The following is a 21,062-nucleotide window of genomic DNA, read 5'->3' as shown; positions in this document are numbered from 1 at the left end:
AAAAAATTAAAATGCTGCCAAATATCATGACATTTCATACAGAATTTAAGAAAAATTCCAGTTTTAAATAAAATGTGAAAAAATGGGTAACAAAATCTTCGTAATAATTATTTCAGATCATAAGGATTTGAAAAAGATAATGAAGGTAAGCACTGATAATACTTGCAAACAACTAAATTGGACAGGTATAAATAAATGAAATGTCCTTGTGTTTGATCAAAGTACAAAACAAATACAGTATCCTACAGATATTGAGGACACATAATTTTTTTTTTGAGACAGAGTCTCGCTCTGTCACCCAAGCTGGAGAGTAATGGCATGATCTTGGCTCACTGCAATCTCCACCTCCCAGGCTCAAGTGATCCTCCCATCTCAGCCTCCCAAGTAGATGGGACTATAGGTACATGCAACCATGCCCGGCTAATTTCTGTATGTTTTGTAGAGACAGGGTTTCACCATGTTGCCCAGGCTGATCCAGAATTCTTGGGCTCAAGTGATCCACCCACCTCAGGCTCCCAAAGTGCTGGGATTACAGGCAAAAGACAATGCGCCTGGCCAAGGACACATAAACTAAAACTCCTCGTAATTAAAAAAAAAAATTACCCTTCAAGAGCTTTCTAAAGAAACATACTCCTACTTCACCTGTTATGAACAGAGCACAAACCATTAAATGGATAACTAAGATTGTTTCTTTTAATAAATCTTTAATAAAAAGCTATTTCATAATCAATGGCAAATATTTGGAAAGAGGAAAACTAATCTATAGCTAGAAAATAGCAGCAATCATTCTGCAGAAGATTAAGTGTCTGGTTATATTTTAATTGTCTTTTGCCTGCTCATATTATCCTTAGTGCCTTAGGGCATTATCGAATAACCAATCAAATTGCCATTTACAAGTCAAGACAAGGAAAGCTATTTACAGATAGGCAATAATTCAGAAAATACATTTTCTTCAGAACTACTACTTCATAGCCACTGCTTCATACTTTCTCTTTTGTTAATGATCATGACATAGTTTGGTATATTTAATACTCTATATATATGATAGCTAAGAATGATATAATTTACATAACACAAGTGTCAGTTCTGGACAACCCTTGATTTTTAAGTTCTCTACTTACGCACTTGATTAACAAGTCAACAGTCACTAATAACTGCAACTCATCATCTTAATGATACTTATTTGGGTCTCTGAGATCACTCTTTATAATTAATATATAAGTAAATCCTTGAAACCTGATGCTTAACTATTCTGTTTCAGTCATAATTTAAGAGATAAACTTGGTAGCAGTTAGAAAAAGAATGGCTTATTCCAAAAAGTGGATAATTAACAAAAAGAATAAAGAGGGACAAGGAGAGAAAATGACTTCAGAGCACCTCTTCAGTGAATACACATAACTGAGAGAAGTCCTTATTAACATTTTTCTTGATTTCATTAAGTAACATTCAAGAGCTGAATTAGAAGCCCTCTCCACGCAGAAAGTAACATAACTTTCCCAGATTCTAAAGTTGAATCAACTGCTAAATTAAAAATTGAGATCATTACAAAAAACCCACAAAATATTATCACATGCTGTATACCATGTGGAAAACATACACTCCAGTTAATTATTATTTAAAAGACATATTTGCCTACATATGAAACTTGTTAGTAAAGAAACTCACTTACTTGTCAAAGCTATATTGGGCCATTCTAGCAATAAAAGTTGCTTCTCCAACCACCTGAGCCATTCTTCCAAGAGCTTCCCCGGCCGCACAACGTAAGATGGGGTTTGGGTTGTCCAGAGGACCCATAACCAGTGTCAGAGCAGATTTACGAACTTCCTCAGGTCCTAAAGTACTTTTGTTTTCAGCTAAGCCCTACATTAAAAAAAAAAAAGGACAGCAATTCATAATTCATGATTTTTTTTTTTTTTTTTTTTTTTTTTTAAGGCAAGGTCTTGCTCCCTTGCCCAGGCTGGAGTGCAGTGGCACAATCACTGCTCACTACAGCCTCGACCTTCTGAGCTCAAGCAATCCTCCCACCTCAGCCTCCTGAGTAGCTGGGACTATAGACGCATGCCACCCTGCTGGACTAATTTTTAAAAAGTTTTTGTAGAAATAGGGTCTTACTATGTTGCCCAGGCTGGTCTTAAACTCCTGAGCTCGAGCAATCCTCCTGCCTGAGCCTCCTAACGTGCTGGGATTACAGGTGCACCTGGCCTCGCAATTCATATTAAATAAAGGAAAAATACATGCTGCAATCTTTCTAAAATATAAATACATCTTCATAAGTTATTTTCTTCAGCCAGTTTTCACATGTATACACTAATGTCTAGAATCTGTAACTGTTCAATTCACGGTAATAACTTTCCTAAATACGATTTCAGAACATGATCTATAACATAGCCATAGTCTGACTGGCCCTAAGAGACATTTGCAGGGAGTGTCTCTATTCAAAGACTAGTACCTAAAAGTTACTTCCATATATTAAGGACACTGTATTACTAAATCAACCATTATTTAACTGATTGAAATTTATCACTCTAAGGAAACATTCTCCTATTTCACCTGTTATGAAACAGAGCACAAACCATTAAATGGATTGGTTCTATCTTTTAAGAAATCTTTAACAAAAAAATGATTTCAGAATCAATGGCAAATATTTGGAAAGAGGATATTTGGAAGAGTATTTCATACTGTTGATGAGTATGAAACTGAATAGTTTATATAAAAATTTCACAGAAGACAATTATATGACTTAAACAGTATAATCAACATACATCTAAAAACAAAATGAGGCCAGGCGCAGTGGCCTACGCCTGTAATCCCAGCACTTTGGGAGGCCAAGGTGGGGAGATCACGAGGTCAGGAGATCAAGACCATCCTGGCCAACATGGTGAAACCCCATCTCTACTAAAAATACAAAAAAAATTAGCTGAGTGTGGTTGCACTTGCCTGTAATCCCAGCTACTCAGCAGACTTAGGCAGGAGAATCACTTGAACCCGGGAGGCAGAGATGTTACTGCAGTGAGCCGACATCACACCACTGCACTCCAGCCTGACAACAGAGTGAGACTCCGTCTCCAAAAAAATAAATAAATAAACAAATGAGGTGGCTGGGTGCAGTGGCTCACGCCTGTAATCCCAGCACTTTGGGAAGCTGAGGTGGGTGGATCGTGAGGTCAGGAGATGGAGACCATCCTGGCCAACATGGTGAAACCCCGTCTCTGCAAAAAATACAAAAATTAGCTGGGCATGATGGCGCGTGCCTGTAATCCCAGCTACTCGGGAGGCTGAGGCAGGAGAATCGCTTGAACCTGGGAGGCGGAAGTTGCAGTGAGCCGAGATCGCGCCACTGCACTCCAGCCTGGCAACAGGGCGAAACTCCATCTCAAGAAAAAAAAAAAAAAAAGGTAAAAATAATAATTAGTAACTGAATGTTGAAGTAGTTTGTTCATCATATTAAATGACACTCTCTTTGTTCTAGCTGTACTTACCATCCTGGAACTTCATTTATTTATTTGAGACCAAAAATCTATGTCACATTGCGTGAGGAAAATGTTAACTACAGCAGAGGCATTAGCATATCTATGAAGAAAAGTGTAATCTGTACAGCAATATTACAGTTGGTTCACTATTCTCCCAATCACTGAAGGAGACCATGACCACCCCATTCCTTTTTTAAAAAACTCACAGGCCCAAATTAGTTGATGGTCTCTTCATAGAGTTTATACTAATGGTTATATAAATGGTCCAAACCTGTGTTTCTTCTTCTTCTTTTTTTCTTTTTTTTTTTTTTTTTTCTTTCCTGAGACAGAGTCTTGCTCTGTCCCCCAGGCTGGAGTGCAATGGCATGATCTCGGCTCTTTACAACCTCTGCCTCCCAGGTTCAAGTGATTCTCCTGCCTCAGCCTCCCTAGTAGCTGGAATTACAGGTGCCTGACACCACACCCGGCTAATTTTTGTATTTTTAGTAGAGATAGAGTTTCATCATGTTGGCCAGGCTGGTCTCAAACTCCTGACCTCAGGTGATCCCCCCGCCTCGGCCTCCCAAAGTGCTGGGATTACAGGCATAAGCCACCACGCCCAGCCCCAAACCTTTATTTCTATAATCAATGCCTATATATATCCTTTTTCCCTGATGTTTACAAAATACAACTTAAGCATGACTTAAGACATGTTCATGCAAACACATATTTGCTACCATTTTATTTTAAAACAATACTTTAAGCTTAGCACTGAATAATATAAAAAGTATTCAAACACGTTATGATAGAGTGCCTAGTATGATGCACAAACCCTGTGAGATAGGCAAAATATCTGTAACAGTGGTCCCCTCTTTTCCACAGGGGACACATTCCAAGGCCCACCTTGGATGTCTGAACGAAGGGATTAGGAACCTGATTGCTGTCAATGGGAACTTGTTCCTGTTCACGTCTTCTACTCACAAACTTAATGCCTTTTGAATTTTAACTAGGCACTTATCACACACCGTGGCCATGATTTTTGTAATTTGCGACGGGACAGCAAAACTAACACAAATTCCTCTTTCCTTCTTCACAATTTCAGACAGAAGATTTGTTCTTCCTGTAGATCTCAGCAACTCTGGCATATGATATTATTTCTTTCCTTCTTAAGTTGGGAACTTTCTCTTCTTTACTTAAAGGAAGCACTTTACAGCTTCCCTTTGGCATATCCAAATTGCCAGAATCACTACTTTTGCACTTTGGGGCCAGTATGAAGTAAAACAAGGGTTATCTGAACATAGGTGCTGCCACACTGCAGCAGCCCATCTGATAACTGAGACAGATGGTGACCAAGTGACTAACAGACAGGTAGGGTAGAAAGTGTGGAATCACTGGACAAAGAGATGATTCTCGTCCTAGGCAGGACAGGGCAAGATGGAACAGGACAGTACAAGATTTTATCATGCTACTCCGAATGGTGCACAATTGAAAACTTATAAATTATTTCGGGAAATTTCCATTTAATATTTTCAAACCACAGTTGACTATTGGTAATTGAAACTGCAGAAAGCAAAACTGCGGATAAGGAAAGGACTACTGTATTCTACTTCATACCTGTAGAAACTACAACTCAAAAAAGGTTAAAAAAGTTTAAAGAAATTACTCTGGACACAAACCTAGAGTAGCTTAATGAGAACACAATCTCTAAATGCAACATTCTTTCAACTATGTAACACTGCCTCACATGATTTGTGGCCTAAACCACAGATCAAGCTTCAGCTCTATTCAGTTAACCTTCAGTAGAATATCAGATTTCATTCGTCAAACATCTTTGAAAATTCTGAAAGAATTTATTGGCACTTGTAAAATCTGAAGTTCAAATTGAAACACAAACTTTAACAACACTAAAATATAAAACATTTATTTAACTACACTGAGCCTAACATAAAGTTTCAAGTAATTTAACTAAGCTAACATAAAGGCACAGTTACTAAGTGATATACATATAAACATTATAATAATCTTGCTATGTCTGGCTTATTAAATGCATTAATTAAAAGCTTATTTCAGAATAGTATGTATTAAAAGTAAATACCTTTAGTGCACTAAGAACAGCAGTAAATATGTTAAGCTGCACAGCTTGCTGGCGGACACCTTTAGCTTGTTTAACACATTCGGCAAAGTGATCCAACATTTGTAATCTATAACAATAAGAAAAAAATCACATTAGTGACAAATTTTATTCCAATATGGCTCAAAAACAGATAAGAAGAGTACAAGTTAATTGTTTAGCAAATAATTCCCCATGTTATCTCTTTTCTATTTCATTCCCACAGCTAGTCCAAACCAGATCTCCTCCCATATTATTATATGGACATGCAGTTATTAAATGGAACAAGAAAAGAGTTTCAATTAACAAAATAAGGACATAATTGCAGTGGTCTTCAACATTAACAGCACTGTCCAACAAAGCGCCTGGCATCTAGTAGATGCTCAAGGTTTCTTGTACAGATAACAATAATTAATTATGTATCTCTATGGAAGATTTTTAAGTTAGAAAATTTTAAATGTAGTATAATTCTTTTTCCTTTTTTAAAAATACTCTTAGAATAGTACCTCATGTCCTAGCCTCAGAAGCTTTTGGGAAAGTTCAAAAAAGATTTAGCTTTGGCTAATTTTTTTAAATGTAAAAAACCAGAAGTGAATTGTTTTTTATATTAATAAAAAAGAATCAGTTTATAAAAAAAAAAATCCATGGCTGTCTTAGATGATTTTTCTCTTTTTCTTTTTTTTGAGATGGAGTTTTGCTCTTGTTGCCCAGGCTGGAGTGCAATGGCGCGATCTCGGCTCACCACAATCTCCGCCTCCCAGGTTCAAGTGATTCTCCTGCCTCAGCCTCCCCAGTAGCTGGGATTACAGGCATGTGCCACCACTCCTGGCTAATTTTGCATTTTTAGTAGAGACTGGGTTTCTCCATGTTGGTCAGGCTGGTCTCGAACTCCCAACCTCAGGTGATCCACCTACCTCGGCCTCCCAAAGTGTTGGGATTACAGGTGTGAGCCACTGTGCTCAGCACTTTTTTTTTTTTGAGACTGAGTTTCGCTCTTGATGCCCAGGCTGGAGTGCAATGGTGCAATCTCGCCTCCCTGCAACCTCTGCCTCCTGGGTTCAAATGATTCTCCTGCCTCAGCCTCCCGAGTAGCTGGGACTATAGGTGTTCGCCACTACACGCAGCTAATTTTGTATTTTTAGTAGAGAAGGATTTTACCATGTTGGCCAAGCTGGTCTCAAACTCCTGACCTCAGGTGATCTGCCCACCTTTGCCTCCCGAAGTGCTGGGATTACAGGGGTGAGCCACCATGCCCAGCCCATTTCAGAAGATTTTGATAAAAAGAGAGTGACAGAGCATTATTCTAAAAAGAAATGATGTGAAACAAAGGAATCCAAGGAAGTTGGATTTAGTACTAAGACAATTATGACCTCAAGTTGGTAATAAAATCTCCCTGAGGTCGCTGTAAGGATTTAAAGCTCAATTTGTACTAGTCTACAGGTCTCAGGTCAAAGCATTCTTCAAAACTCACATGAAGATACAGATTCAGATGTACGTGTATACATGCACATTTTGATGTACTTTAAAAAACTTTTAAAAGTAAGTAAGTACCTTTAGTGCACTAAGAACAGCAGTAAATACATTAAGCTGCACAGCCTGCTGGTTAAAAACCAAAGTAGGATCACTTCTTGCTTTTTACCTTTTTAATTTAACATTGTATCATGAGCATCTTCTATCAAAACACTGTCTCTACAAAAATGGACTATTATTTATTCACTTATCCTCCTACTGTTGGATATTTATGTTATTTATTATATATTTTTACTAGAATTTATTTATTTATACTTCATCTTATTCATAAAAGTGATCATATAGAATGAAGATAATCCTGGATTTCAGTTATAGCTTTCATAACTAGTTGTATAACCTTGTGTACACCAAACTCTTAGATATGGATTTCCTTAAGATTTAAAACCAAAATGTTGAAATAGATGCTTTATGAGATTCTTCCACCTTTAACGTCATTTAACATTTATGTGGCAACCAAATGTTCTTAAAGATATTTGGGTAAAGTTTCATATTTAAACTTTTTTCCCCTCAAATTAAAAAGCAATTAATCAAGGAACCTACATGTTTAAAGATATCTTTTTTCTCCTCAAATTAAAAAGCAATTAATCAAGCAACCTACATATTAAAGACATTTTTTATTTTGTAATTTTTGTAGAGATGAGTGTCTCACTATGTTTCCCAGGCTGGTCTCAAACTCCTGGCCTCAAGCAGTTCTCTTGCCTTAGCCTCCCAAAGTGCTGGGATTGCAGACGTAAGCCACCACAACCAGACCCAACAATATTTTTAAGGCATTTTAATTTTGTAAAGCTTTTAAGTTATCTGTGATGGTCTTGTATTAATTCATTTCTGTTTTCCTTTTGGGAAAATCACAATATACAAACTGCCTACTAAAGCTAGGAATAGTGTCTGTGGATATAGAATATACCAAACCAAAATGCTTCTACTACAAAAAGAACCAATTATGTTAGTTTCCAAGTTCTAGACTTGAACCACCTCACAAACGTTATTAGGGAGTGGAATTTTCATCCATTTACTTCTTCAACCACAAAGTCAACAGGCTTAGCAAACTGACGTCCTTAATTAAAGATACAGTCAAAACCTATGTATGAACTATCAAACGAACTATTATAATGCATTTTTTTTTTGCCAACAGTTGTCATTCTAGCATATATAATGAAAATTTTGTTATAAAATACAGTCCACAATACAACGGATATCAGACACTAGTACACAGGGTCAAATCTTACATAAAGTCTCAAATTATGTGCAATTTGCATGCAATTTTTTTTATCATGTATGTGTCACGTTAGTAAATCTGTAAGAGTACTATTTAAGTATTATAGTAACTCACTTTATTGCAGAGCTAACTGGGATGAGAAAATCTACTCTTTGTTTAATATAATATATATTTAACAAAAATTACCTGATTGACTTTATACTAACCGGTGTTTATAAGAAACATGAGGAAACACTACACCAAAAAGGGCCACAGAAGCATCAATGACTGAGACTCCGAGAGGGAGGGGACCAGGTACTGCTTCTCCAGCAGGTATCCGTAAATAAATAGAGGAAGGATCATGCTCCAGAGCCCCACTTCCAGAGGCACTGTTTGGCTGGAGCTGCAAAAGAGTGAAATAAAAATTATTCAAAATCTACTTTAGGAAATCTACTTATTAAACATTGGGAATGAGGATTACAGCAGAGGAAAAGGGAGAAAAGGCAACAAAAAAAGAATGACTGGATCCGAACATTTGAAAACAGACCAAAATGTAATTTGGTCATTAAAAAATCATCAGTAACACCTTATACAAATTTTAAGAAAAGCTTTATTCATTCGAAAACATGTTTACACCACCCACCTTATTGCGTGAACAATATACACAAGATCTTAATCCCACAAACAATTATTTTATATGGGCCTTTAATCACTCTTCTTAAAAAGTACATAAGAAATAATGTATTCAGTTGGCAAAAGTTCTAAATCTTCAACCTACTAACTCATTCCTCTCCAACCTGTCACAAAACAAAACAAACTAAAACAAAACAAAATACCAATAACCAAAAAGCCAATTAAAACTGATCTTTATCACAGCCACCACAAGGTATCTAAATACACAGAATATTAAATCAAGACAATTTGCCAAATTCTCACTCTTCCTGTTTAACTTTTTTCACTATCTACCACCAGGATGCCATCTTTAAGTGTCTAAGAACACTAAATGGGGATTAAACCTTTCTATACACTATTTTCTTTTTAAGTGACAATGTGTAATAGGACCATTGTTTCAGATTAAGTTAGTATTTCATTTCCCTCTATGGTTTATTACCTGGTCTTCAATTGATTTATGATCAGTTTCCTGAAGCCAAGAACCAAGAAGAACACTATCATCATAATGGCAGAGGGATCTGAGGAGGGAAGTAGTTGTGTTGGCTGAGTTGTCAGTCAAAGTGAATTCCGCCACCAGTTCTCTAAGAAGTGCGTTAAAAGATCCTAAAAAACAGAATTTCAGATCAGATTAAAAAGAATAATTTTTGTGACAATTATAATCATTGCCCACAAAGAGCTGCAACATGTTCAACAGGAATAAAATAATTAAGTCTCTGTTCTCTTCTTTAAAAAAATCTATATTTAAATGCTGGTTTTAATATACAATAATGGTACTTCCTTTCATATATTGTATTCTGTCTTTTAGCCCAAATTATTTAAAATAACCAAAAAACTCAAACAGAGGAAAGAGAGGCGGGTGCCATAGCATGCTTGTAGTCCCAGCTACTCAGCAGGCTGAGGCAGGAGGATTGCTTGAGCCCAAGAGATTGAGACAAACCTCTGCAACACAGCAAGACCCTGTCTCAAACACACACACACACACACACACACACACACACAGATACTTTATTTTAAATATATTAAATGTGATATGATTATTATTATTTATTGCCCAATAATGTACTATGAACCACAGCACACCGAAATTCTTGGTCATGATTATACTGTAAAGAAATCAATGGTTTATTTTACTATTAATATTTTACATAATATTTGATTTCTCCCTCCAGATCCTCAAATTATTGGCTACATTACAATATATAGGAAGCATTTCAGTGTATTAATTAAAAGTGCACACTTTGAAGATAAACCAGCTAGATTTGAATCCAAGCTCTGCCACTTAACTAGCTCTAAGTCTTGGGTAAGTTAAGTTTCTTTAAGTCTCTCAATCTGAGATTCTTCATCTATAAAATAGGGCTAAAGGCTTCATAAGTTGCAATAGAGTCAAAGAAGCTAATACAAAAGGCTAAAAACGAGACCCAGAACACAGTAAGTAGTCAACAAGTGTCAGCTACTCTACATGAAGAAAAATAAAATGGTGGCCTTCCTTTGCACAGTAACTCAGTGGGAGAGCCTTGGTCAGACTCTATAATACGGTGAAGAACTGTAAAGAAAAATTTTTATCAGATACCACAAATTTTTAATTTACCTTCATAAGTTTTTGGAGGTAACAAAGCCAAGATATCGTAAAGTCTTAAACGGACCATTGCAGCACTAGCTTTCAGATGAGCTCCATGGGCTTTCATTACAGATGGAATGCTAAAATATCAAAAACATAGTTGGTAATGGCTTACCAGAATAAGTATTACCTATAAATTTTTTTAGCAATGTATCAATGTACTGCCAAAGTACACTGATAAGTATACACTTTCATTTTAGCTTATGTTGTGGTCTTCACTGTAACAAACACTTTAAGATACAACTGTATTTCAATCCACACCATTGCTGTAATTTTTTAAAGTTATATTACAAAAGTAAAGTTTTCTATGTTTCCTAGATGATTCTAGAAGAAAGCACGAAATATGGCTGAGAAGTATATTATTAATATATAAAATAGGATGTGAATTTGTCTTAATTGCTTACTTACTGTGACATCATAGTCATGGCACATTCAATAGGGGTCATCAATTTTCGAATCACATCTTCAGTTAGCAGCTCAGGACAATGTGCAACAAAGCTCCTCATGGCTAGATAAAACGTTTAAAAGGACAGATTTGGAGTAGCTGTTGTGAACCTGAATTAATTTATAAAATTGTATAACTATAAAGGCAGTTGTAATACTTAATTATTATAACTTACAAGGTTCTAAAACCATGCCGAACCAAAAGAAAAACTTGCAACAACTACAAAGAAAAATCGTGGAAAAGGGTAGAAAAAAGGTGGATAGAAAAATGGAGGAAGAGAAGGTACTGGTTAGAGAGATTTCTGTGGGTGGAAATTCAGAGGACTATGATCCCATAGGAATTCAGATGACTACAAAGAAAGAAATTTTAAGGCATTGTTTATAAACATATACATTCATGTGTATAAACAATGCCTTAAAATTTACATGAATTTTTTACATATATTACATATATATTTGCAACTTTTACAGATATATGTGTATGTGTGTGTGTGTGTGTGTGTGTGTGTGTGTGTATACATATATATAAATTTTTTTTTTTTTTTTTTTTTGAGACGGAGTCTCGCTCTGTCAACCAGGCTGGAGTGCAGTGGTGAGATCTCGGCTCACTGTAACCTCCACATCCCAGGTTCAAGCAATTCTCCTGTCTCAGTCTCCTGAGAAGCTGGGACTACAGGCAAGCACCAGCACGCCTGGCTAATTTTTGTATCTTTAGTAGAGACAGGGTTTCACCATATTGGTCAGGCTGGTCTAGAACTCCTGAGAGTGACCCACCCGTCTTGGCCTCCCAAAGTGCTGGGATTACAGGCATGAGCCACAGCACCCGGCCACTACATATATTTTTGCATTTTGAATTTTTACATATATTTATGTAAATATATATGTATATAAACAAAAATGGTCCAGTGAGAAAAAATATTTTTATTGGCCCCTTAGCAATAGAGCCAAGACTAAAACACCTCTTAGATGTGTGAGAGTAAAGGTGCCCCCTTGCCTGGCTGCCCTTGTGGTTAAACATGTATCTCTCTCCCAGTTTGGAAAAAGAAGTAGTTTTCACCCTGAGATAAACCAAAAAAGAACTGGGACATCCAATGTCATTCTAGTTCTCAAACGAAACAAAACCTGAGTGTTTCCTGTAAGCTGTTAACTCCCAGGCGAAAACAACTGTATCTGTTATTTTTGTAATGTTGATACCTGAAAAATATATGAAGGTTTGGAGATTTGATAAGGATGTGAAAAAACAGCTGTTTCTCCATTATGAAAAGACTAACTGCAAATGCAATAACTTTGGTAATCCTGAGTTTCTTTTTCTTTAAACAGCTGTTGGGTATTTTTTTTTTTTACATGGTGACTCAGTGCTTCTTTGACGGGTAAGATAGCAACAAGTGGGAATAAGAGGCCTGAGTTCTAGTTCCTGTCTAACCACCAGCTCTAAACACTTTTTCAGAATCTGGGTTTCATTTTTATTACAAAGTTAGCAAACTGAAGTGGATCATTTATAAAGTTTCTATTTAAATCTAAAAGCCTATGAATTTATCATTATCCAGTAAAATAAAAAAACTATAAAATAGTGATTTTTCTTTTACTTTACAAATATTTTAGTAATATCATAATATTGTGAAGCACAATCCTTTCAGTTCTTACCACATAGAGCTCCAGCACGACCTTCCAAAGTTACCTGCCAGGTAAAAGAATCACCTCGGGCCTTCTCAGCTTCCAATTCCTTTAAGGAACGTGGGAAAACATTTCGCCACAATAACAACATCTTGGGCAGATGGTAACGAACTACAGATGGTCCTAACCAATAAAATGAGAATACAAAACCATGTATATGTAACATACCTTACAAACAAGTATCAAGGAAGATGAGCCCATCACAAACTTTAAGTAATTTTAGAGATGAAAATAGAGTAAAATACTGATGTTTAACAATATCTGTTATTTCACTCTATTTTTATCTCTAAAATTACATTATTTTCGAACTTTATTCACTGATTAAAATATAGATCAAAGCATAATAAAATTCACCTTAAACTGTCAATATTTTTAGAATCCAAACATAAAATACACAAAAAGCAATTTTTAAAGGATTACCCAACTGTATTGAGAATGGTGGATTGCATATTATCAATAAAATATATCTCAGACACATTCTATGAGGTCTTTTTCATATACATATGTATATAAACAGATATACCCACTCCCACACACATACAGATACATATTCCTCAGTTTTGGGGGCAATTTATGTGGTTAATTTAGTTTCATGGAGATACAATATATTCAGACCTAGGAATCCATGTTTACATTGCTAAAAAATTCATTTAACATACCACTTAACATACTTAACATAAACTTCTGGAAATGAGTTGCAACTTTTTGTTTTCTTCAGAAAAGAAAAGTAGGTCAAAGTATAATTTCCAATAGATAGATGCTTAGATCTGTATAACTGTGTAGTACACATATGCACACACTTTTTACAGCAGCAGCTAAACATATGAACTAAAATGTGAACATACCCCATCACAATAATAGGTATTTTTGTACTATGTACAATGTTAAATTTTGCCTACACTGCAGATTTGTCACACTACTTAAGAGTGAAACACATTAAGGGTTACCCCAGAAAAGCAGCACTAACAATACCAATTAAATGTGACTTTACCACTCTATTAAAATCACACTGCTGGTTTTCACTTAGGGGATGGAATTTTCCCTCATATTTTCATCTCTTTTAAACACTAAACTCATCAGGTAGACAAAGGTTATTCTGATGGTAAAGGTGAAACTTTGCTAACAACTTTCTCATTAAATGTCCTTAAGCAATAATTACCAAAAAGAGAAATCTACTAGCAAATGACGAGGAAAACATCTTTACACCATTTTTACAACTTCAATGAAAATCTAGAATGTGAAGCTTAACACTTTTAAATTAAATTTGCTTTACAGGCTACTGACGGTTATAGCGTGACAAAAATCCTACTCAAATATAATTATACCTAAAGTCATAAGTGCTCCAAGTAAAAGCCAGCCAGCTTGGGTGCGCTGTAAAGATAGCCTGCTATTTTGGGCAGCAGTTCGTAAAAGATCTTCAGCAATACTAACTACCATCTGCAAGAAAAGTTTAGAATTGGATTTTAATTCAAACAAGTTAAATTAAATAAGGAAACAGATAACTAGCATACTTTACTTAAAAGAAGTTGTTGGCCGGATGCGGTGGCTCACGCCTGTAATCCTAGCACTTTGGGAGGCTGAGGCGGGCAGATTGCCTGAGCTCAGGAGTTCAAAACCAGCCTGGGCAACACATTGAAACCCTGTCTCTACTAAAAAATACAACAAAATTAGCCAGGCATGGTGGCGGGCACCTGTAGTCCCAGCTATTCGGGAGGCTGAGGCAGGAGAATTGCTTGAACTGGGGAGGCGGAGGTTGCAGTGAGCAGAGATCGCACTACTGCACTTCAGCCTGGGTGACAGAGCAAGACTCCGTCTCAAAAAAAAGAAAAAAAAAAAAAAAAAAAGAAGTTGTCCTTTCGTGTTATTAGCATGTTTTGAAAGAGGCAACATCAAGACCTGGTCAGTCTTGATTGCACTGATGACTCTGAAGAGACCCAGGCTCTAGGGCCAAATGTCATCTCTGCCATTTACTCGCATTCTCATCTAGGACAGCTTAGTTCCATCACTGGTAAAACAGAAATAATAGGAATGCCTATCTCAGCCTTGCAAGGATAAAATAAGTTAATATAGCATCTATGCTACTACTTTGTCATTTCATCATGCAACAAATCCACTTCTCATTTTTCCTGTGTCTTCTAAGACTGTAAGCTCCAAAAGATTAGCTTATTTATTTGTTTGTTTTTTAGAGACAGGGTCTCACTCTGTCACCCAGGCTGGTGTGCAGTGGCACAATCATAGCTCAGTGTAACCTGGAATTCCTCGGCTCAAGGGATCCTCCTACCTCAGCCTCCTGAGTAGGGAGGACTACAAGTGTATGCCAACCTACTTGGCTAATTTTAAAAATTTCATTTTTTATTTTTTGTACGACAGGGCCTTGCTATGTTTCCCAGGTTGGTCTCAAACTTCTGACCTAAAGTGATCCTCCAGCCTCGGCCTCCCTAGGTATTGGGATTACAGGTCTGAGCCACCATGCCCAGGCAAGGTTAGCTCAATGGTAGATGCATAATAGGAGTTCAACAAATCTTTGAATGTGGAATAATAGTGCCAATAATGACAGCACTTATTTAGTGGTCACATGGGCTAGCACTGTTCTTAGTGCTTTGCTGTATTAACATCCACACAGAATGGCTAGTATAGACTTAAATTTGGTGCAGCTGAATAAGAGGGGAGATGAAACTCTAAGAGGTTAGCAGAGCAAAGGCTTCGAAGCTGAAAAAGGCCGGGGAAGAAAGCAAGATAACTAGTCTAATTAGAGCAACAGGAAATTAGAATGAATAGACGGAATGAAGTCAAATCATAAGATACCAGTTTACCAGACAAAGGAGATTATATTTTACTCTCTGAGTACTGGGTATGCCCTAAGGGTCTCTGGGCAAATGTAAAATATGAAAGTGGTGGAAGGAAGATGGGACGTGTGGGGAAGACGGAAAGTCCGAGGAAGATGAGAATGAGGAAGCAACTATATGACAAAGTGAGAGGGAAGTCTCGATTTCATCGGTAGCTATGCAACTCCTATGAATGGACATGGGCTTAATAGCCCAGAAAAAAAATCAAAATTTAAAACTCTAGCCCCAATCTGCCTATGTAAAGTTTCAAATAATATTTATATAAACACCTAAGATTACTGAGAAGAAAACCATGATAGTAGTATACAATAGAAAGAAAGGAGAAAAAAAAAAGCTACTCATAAATTGTTTTTTATTTTTTATTTTTTGAGACAGAGTCTTTCCCTGTCACCCAGGCTGGAGTGCAGTGGTGCAATCTCAGCTCACTGCAACCTCCACCTCCTGGGTTCAAGTGATTCTCCTGCCTCAGCCTCCCAAGTAGCTGGGATTACAGGCATGGGCCACGATGCCCGGCTAATTTTTCTGTATTTTTAATAGAGACAAGTTTTCACCATGTTAACCAGGCTGGTGTCAAACTCCTGATCTCAAATGATCCACCTGCCTCGGCCTCTCAAAGTGCTGGGATTACAGGCATGAGCCACCATGCCTGGCCATGATTTATTAAAACCACTCAATTTTTACTAAACATTATCAAAATGCTAAATATCACAATAGCATAGTCTCCTGACATCTTTGAATGTATAGCAATGTGAACTTTTATTTCTAAAAGCTGAAAGAAAAGCTCTGACTTTCAAATAATTACTATATTAGTATAAGGTTGGGTTTTTTTTTTTTTTTGAGACAGGGTAGGTCTTGGTCTGTCACCCAGGCTGGAGGACAATGGCATGTTCACAGCTCACTGTAACCTCAAACTCCTGGGCTCAAGTGATCCTTCCAACCCATCCTCCCCAGTAGCTAGGACCACGAAGTTGGCTAACTTTTTTTATTTTTTGTAATGATGGGGGCTCACTATGTTGCCTAGGCTGTTTTTTTTCTCTTTCCCTCTAAAATAAATTATAACACGTTACTAGACTTAGACAAAATCTATTATCCTTACATCAGACTTAAATATCAAATTATAATTAGGGTCTGTTAACTCCATAGTAAGAACACTATGTTTTATGTTAACATAGTACAACTATTATTTGACCATCCTGTTCAACATTAAACACAGCAGCGTTCCTATAAAGACCAAAGCCCACGTGACAGCATTCCCAAGTCTAGGATCTCCGTCATACCTTTCCTTTGGCATGAGGAATGCCCAAAGGACACTGATGTACTCCACCTAACAAAGCAGCCATTGCAAAACTATATCCACTGACAGCTTCTGGTGAGGTCTTCAAGTTGTTGAGCCGTTCTGCACACCTGTCTAGAAATGGTGTCAGCTGGAAAGGTAATGCCACAGCCACACAGCGCAAACACCATGCAGCAGCAAGTCGGGCAGCCATGCTTGGATGAAGAAGCACTGAAGTCACAATCTCCAAAAGCCCTAAAAAAGAAATACTCAAAACTATTACTCTTTAATGAAGTCAAATGACTTCAGAAACTCAAAGACTATCTAAAAAACAATAACTGAAATGATAATCACCAAGATTTCACACATATAGATCCACAACTTTGCCTAAAACTACATACAGTAGAGTACTTCAAAGGAACATTTTCTATGAAGAACATAGTACAATTATATTCAATGTTGATGTAAAATTTAATAGAAGTCTTCAATAAATTTTAGTCAATTTTTATTAAAAAACTACCACAATTGCTTTTGATTTCTGTTCCAAAACTTTATTTAACCATTTAATTCAATATTCTTTACAAGGAATCTTTTTTTTTTTGAGACTCGCTTTGTCCCCCAGGCTGGAGTACAGTGGCATGATCTTGGCTCACTGCAACCTATGCCTCCTGGGCTCAAGCAATTCTCCTGCCTCAGCCTCCCAAGTAGATTACAGGCATGTGTCACCACGGCTGGCTAATTTCTGTATTTTTAGTAGAGACAGACTTTCACCATGTTGACCAGGACGGTCTTGAACTCCCGACCTCAAGTGATCCGCCCACCAGGGCCTCCCAAAGTGCAAGGATTATAGGCCCGAGCCACCACGCCCAGCCTATCACAGTTAGTATCAATTTAAGTAAAACCTGATGATCTGAAGTGCTAATGATGATGATAAGCAACTAATCAGGAATTAAATATCAATCACACGACTGAAAAAAGTGAAAAAACATTCTAGCAAGTAACTGAATGTCATACCTATAGACGCTTCTTGAATAAGAGGGGACGCGGTGGCATTCAAGCTCTGCACCAGGCTCCCGAGTTCCTGGAGGGCACAGACCATCACATGCTGGCTTGCTGCAATCTCTGCTGCGCCAGATTTGTTTTCTCCACTTGTGTCATTCACTACTGCTTCTGGAAACACAAAATCATGTCTTTGACATAGGAGAAATGAATTGTGGTATGATTTTTTTGGTCTATACAATTTATGATTTTAGCCATACCAGTTGATGTCTGAGTGTTAAAAACTATGCAGTTATTTCTCAGTGGAAAACTTGTAGAACTAAACACTGAAGCGACTTAAAAACATTGTTTAATGGCTTTATAATAATGCTAAAATATATACTGAGATATATCTTTGCTTCTAGGAATACAACCTAATTTTAGCAAGCAGCAGCAATCCAGTGTATAAAAGCACAGATACTGCAGAAACAAGACTTGGGTTCAAATCCCAATTCCACTAGTTATATTAGTTATGTGACATTGAGCAAGATGTTCAACTTTTCTGTCCCAATTTCCTTATCTGTTAATGGGCTTACATGCCTATTTCAAACTGTACTGTGGTGATTAAAAAGTCAGTGCATATAAAGAATTTAACACAATGCTGCCCATAATACACATTCAATAAATGTTAGCAGCTATTATTACTTTATTACCATTGCTACTTTAAGTGTTCCAATATATTGGAGGTATCTGTTAAATTACTGACCAGAAAATTGATCTATAAGGAAAATGCCTTAAGAACCTCTTACTGGAATGTTTCTGAAAGTTTCCATTAATTAGCCTTGCTGCCTGCTACTCCAACCTTTTAGCTTCCACTAGAATTGAAACGTGTTTGACAAGAGACAACCAAAGATCCCTTGCCAAATTACTAATTGAGAATACATTCTGGCCCACAAATCCCCAATATGTATCATTATATTTAATTCTGCTTTCAGGATTTAAAAACAAAATCAAATAATGCATTTGACCTTAACATTAAGAACCTTTAAATGATAGTAAAACTTTCTTTTTTGCATTCATTATGAATTAATAGACTATAAAATACATAATACAGAATAGGATATAATAGATTAATAAATTGAGGACTATAATTAAATTTTTTTTTTTTTGAGACAGAGTCTTGCTCTGTTGCCCAGGCTGAAGTGCAGTAGTGAGTGCTATCTCAGCTGACTACAACCTCTGCCTCCTGGGTTCAAGCAATCCTCCCAACTCAGCCTCCTGAGTAGCTGGGACTACAGGTGCACACCTCCATGCCCAACTAATTTTTGTATTTTTTAGTAGAGACCGGGTTTTGCCATGTTGGGCAGGCTGTTTTCAAAGAACTCCTGGCCTCAAGTGATCCATCCATCTTGGCCTCCCAAAGTGCTGGGATTACAGGCATGAGCCACCACGCCTGGCCAAATAACTCTTTTGTTTTTAGGTATTTCTGGACTTGGAAATGCATATTTTGATTGCTAAACTTTAAGCTCCCTGAGGACAGGTGCTGTATGCATCTGGCTTGCTATTTTACTCCCACCATTTGGCGCAGTGCTTCTGGCACTAAACATTTCCTCAGTGAATCAATGTGCAAATTATTCTTTAAATTGTGAATCTAGGACAGATGACTATTTTAGCATATTTAAGGAATGATATCTCATTAATTTAAACACTCTTTAATTCACAATTCATAATTTTCAGTTAGCTCTATACATTTAAAACTAGTTTACTGGCTGGGCATGGTGGCTCATACCTGAAATCCCAGCACTCTGGGAGGCCAAGGCAGGTGGATCACTTGAGGTCAAGAGTTCGAGACCAGCCTGGCCAATGTGGTGAAACCCTGTTTCTACTAAAAATACAAAAATTAGCAGGGTGAGTGGTGGCACATGCCTGTAATAACAGCTACTCAGGAGGGTGAGGCAGGAGAATAATCTGAACCCGGGAGGTGGAGGTTGTAGTGAGCCAAGATCACACCACTGCACTCCAGCCTGGACAGCAGAGCTAGACTCTGTCTCAAATAAAATAGTATAAAATAAAAAATAAAACTAGTTTACTAAGTAAGCCATTATAAACAACAAAAACTACAACTATTTATATTTTTTTTACTAATTTTATACAACATTTAATACATATATCTCTAAAAAATAAATTATTGATATTTATTCATTAAATCCTTATTTCAAAAGACCTCTATTAGTCAATATAATTTCCCTTATTAAAGTTGGTATAGTGAAATAGTGAATAACAGTGAAAAAACTAAACTTTTAGAATTTATATTTTGCCTTGCTTTTAGTATTGCTTTTATATTTAGTTTATAACTGTATTAAAAGCTCCATGAAGGGAGAAACTTTATCTCATTCATTATTTAAACCCTGAATTACTGCTCTGCAAATCTAAGACACTCAATAACTATTTGTTAAATTGAAAAATTTATAAAATTGATACTTTTTAGAGAAGAATTTCTTGTAATTATGTATAATGGAGGTTTCCAGTACATCTTATAGTGGGCTAATAACCATCTGTAATTGTTCCTAAGTTTTCATATTAAGCCTACGAGGGGAGGAAAAGAAACAATAAAAATATATGTTTATAAAACAACAGGCTCTAAAAGTAGAAAGAGGACAATAGATTATTCCTTGAAGACAGCAACCAATGTGCTGCTGCATGCCAGAAAAGTTATAAAATCCGTATAGGTACTAGAAATAAAACAGAAAACACAATCTTACCAACATACCACCCAAATCTTTAAAAACTCTATTTCACTGTAATTCTGTGATTTTAATATCCAATAAGAGTACTCAATAAAAATCACTATGAAAACACACAGAAAGATAAACTAATCAGTCCTATGGATATTTATTAAGAATAACAATAAAGAACTAAATGACTAAGGTAATCAACACACATAATGGTATCAATTCTTACCTACGGCTTTCATTTGTTTTCCAATAGCTTGGCAGATTTCTTTGGCAGCTGCAATCTGGGCTTTTTCACCTAGCAAACTGCCCACAGTAGCTCTCAGGATAAAGGAAACACATCGTCTGGAGTACACAGCCTCCACATGTGTTTGTGTTGCCCGAGGATGGGAAACCAGATCAAGTACATGGGAAAGGAACGTGGCAAAGCTGCGCTCCAACCACTGACCACCCAATGTTGTCACAAAAACAACATACGCCTGTAAATAGAGGAAGGTACGACTTCAGATACACTTACATAACTGAACAGAAATCAAAGATA

General features: G+C 36.7%; 1 protein-coding gene across 5 annotated transcripts in view; it reads right to left on the bottom strand.

The window, feature by feature from the left end:
• Positions 1-21,062, bottom strand: part of HEATR5B (HEAT repeat containing 5B) — a 105,852-nt gene that overhangs the window by 69,435 nt on the left and 15,355 nt on the right. For all 5 annotated transcript variants that reach the window (XM_054473290.2, XM_054473297.2, XM_054473307.2 and 2 more), the window contains 11 exons: positions 20,751-21,000; positions 17,826-17,981; positions 16,816-17,066; positions 14,018-14,129; positions 12,663-12,815; positions 10,983-11,082; positions 10,545-10,654; positions 9,396-9,559; positions 8,512-8,687; positions 5,545-5,650; positions 1,670-1,860 (listed from right to left, as the gene is read on the bottom strand). In XM_054473290.2, coding sequence (XP_054329265.1) covers positions 1,670-1,860; positions 5,545-5,650; positions 8,512-8,687; positions 9,396-9,559; positions 10,545-10,654; positions 10,983-11,082; positions 12,663-12,815; positions 14,018-14,129; positions 16,816-17,066; positions 17,826-17,981; positions 20,751-21,000 — 1,769 coding nt within the window. The remainder of the gene's footprint in view (positions 1-1,669; positions 1,861-5,544; positions 5,651-8,511; positions 8,688-9,395; positions 9,560-10,544; positions 10,655-10,982; positions 11,083-12,662; positions 12,816-14,017; positions 14,130-16,815; positions 17,067-17,825; positions 17,982-20,750; positions 21,001-21,062) is intronic.

Source organism: Pongo pygmaeus, chromosome 12 (genome assembly GCF_028885625.2).
Source record: "Pongo pygmaeus isolate AG05252 chromosome 12, NHGRI_mPonPyg2-v2.0_pri, whole genome shotgun sequence".
Lineage (NCBI taxonomy): Eukaryota > Metazoa > Chordata > Mammalia > Primates > Hominidae > Pongo > Pongo pygmaeus.
Note: the sequence above shows the minus strand (reverse complement) of the source record. Positions and strands in the feature narration are given on the sequence as shown.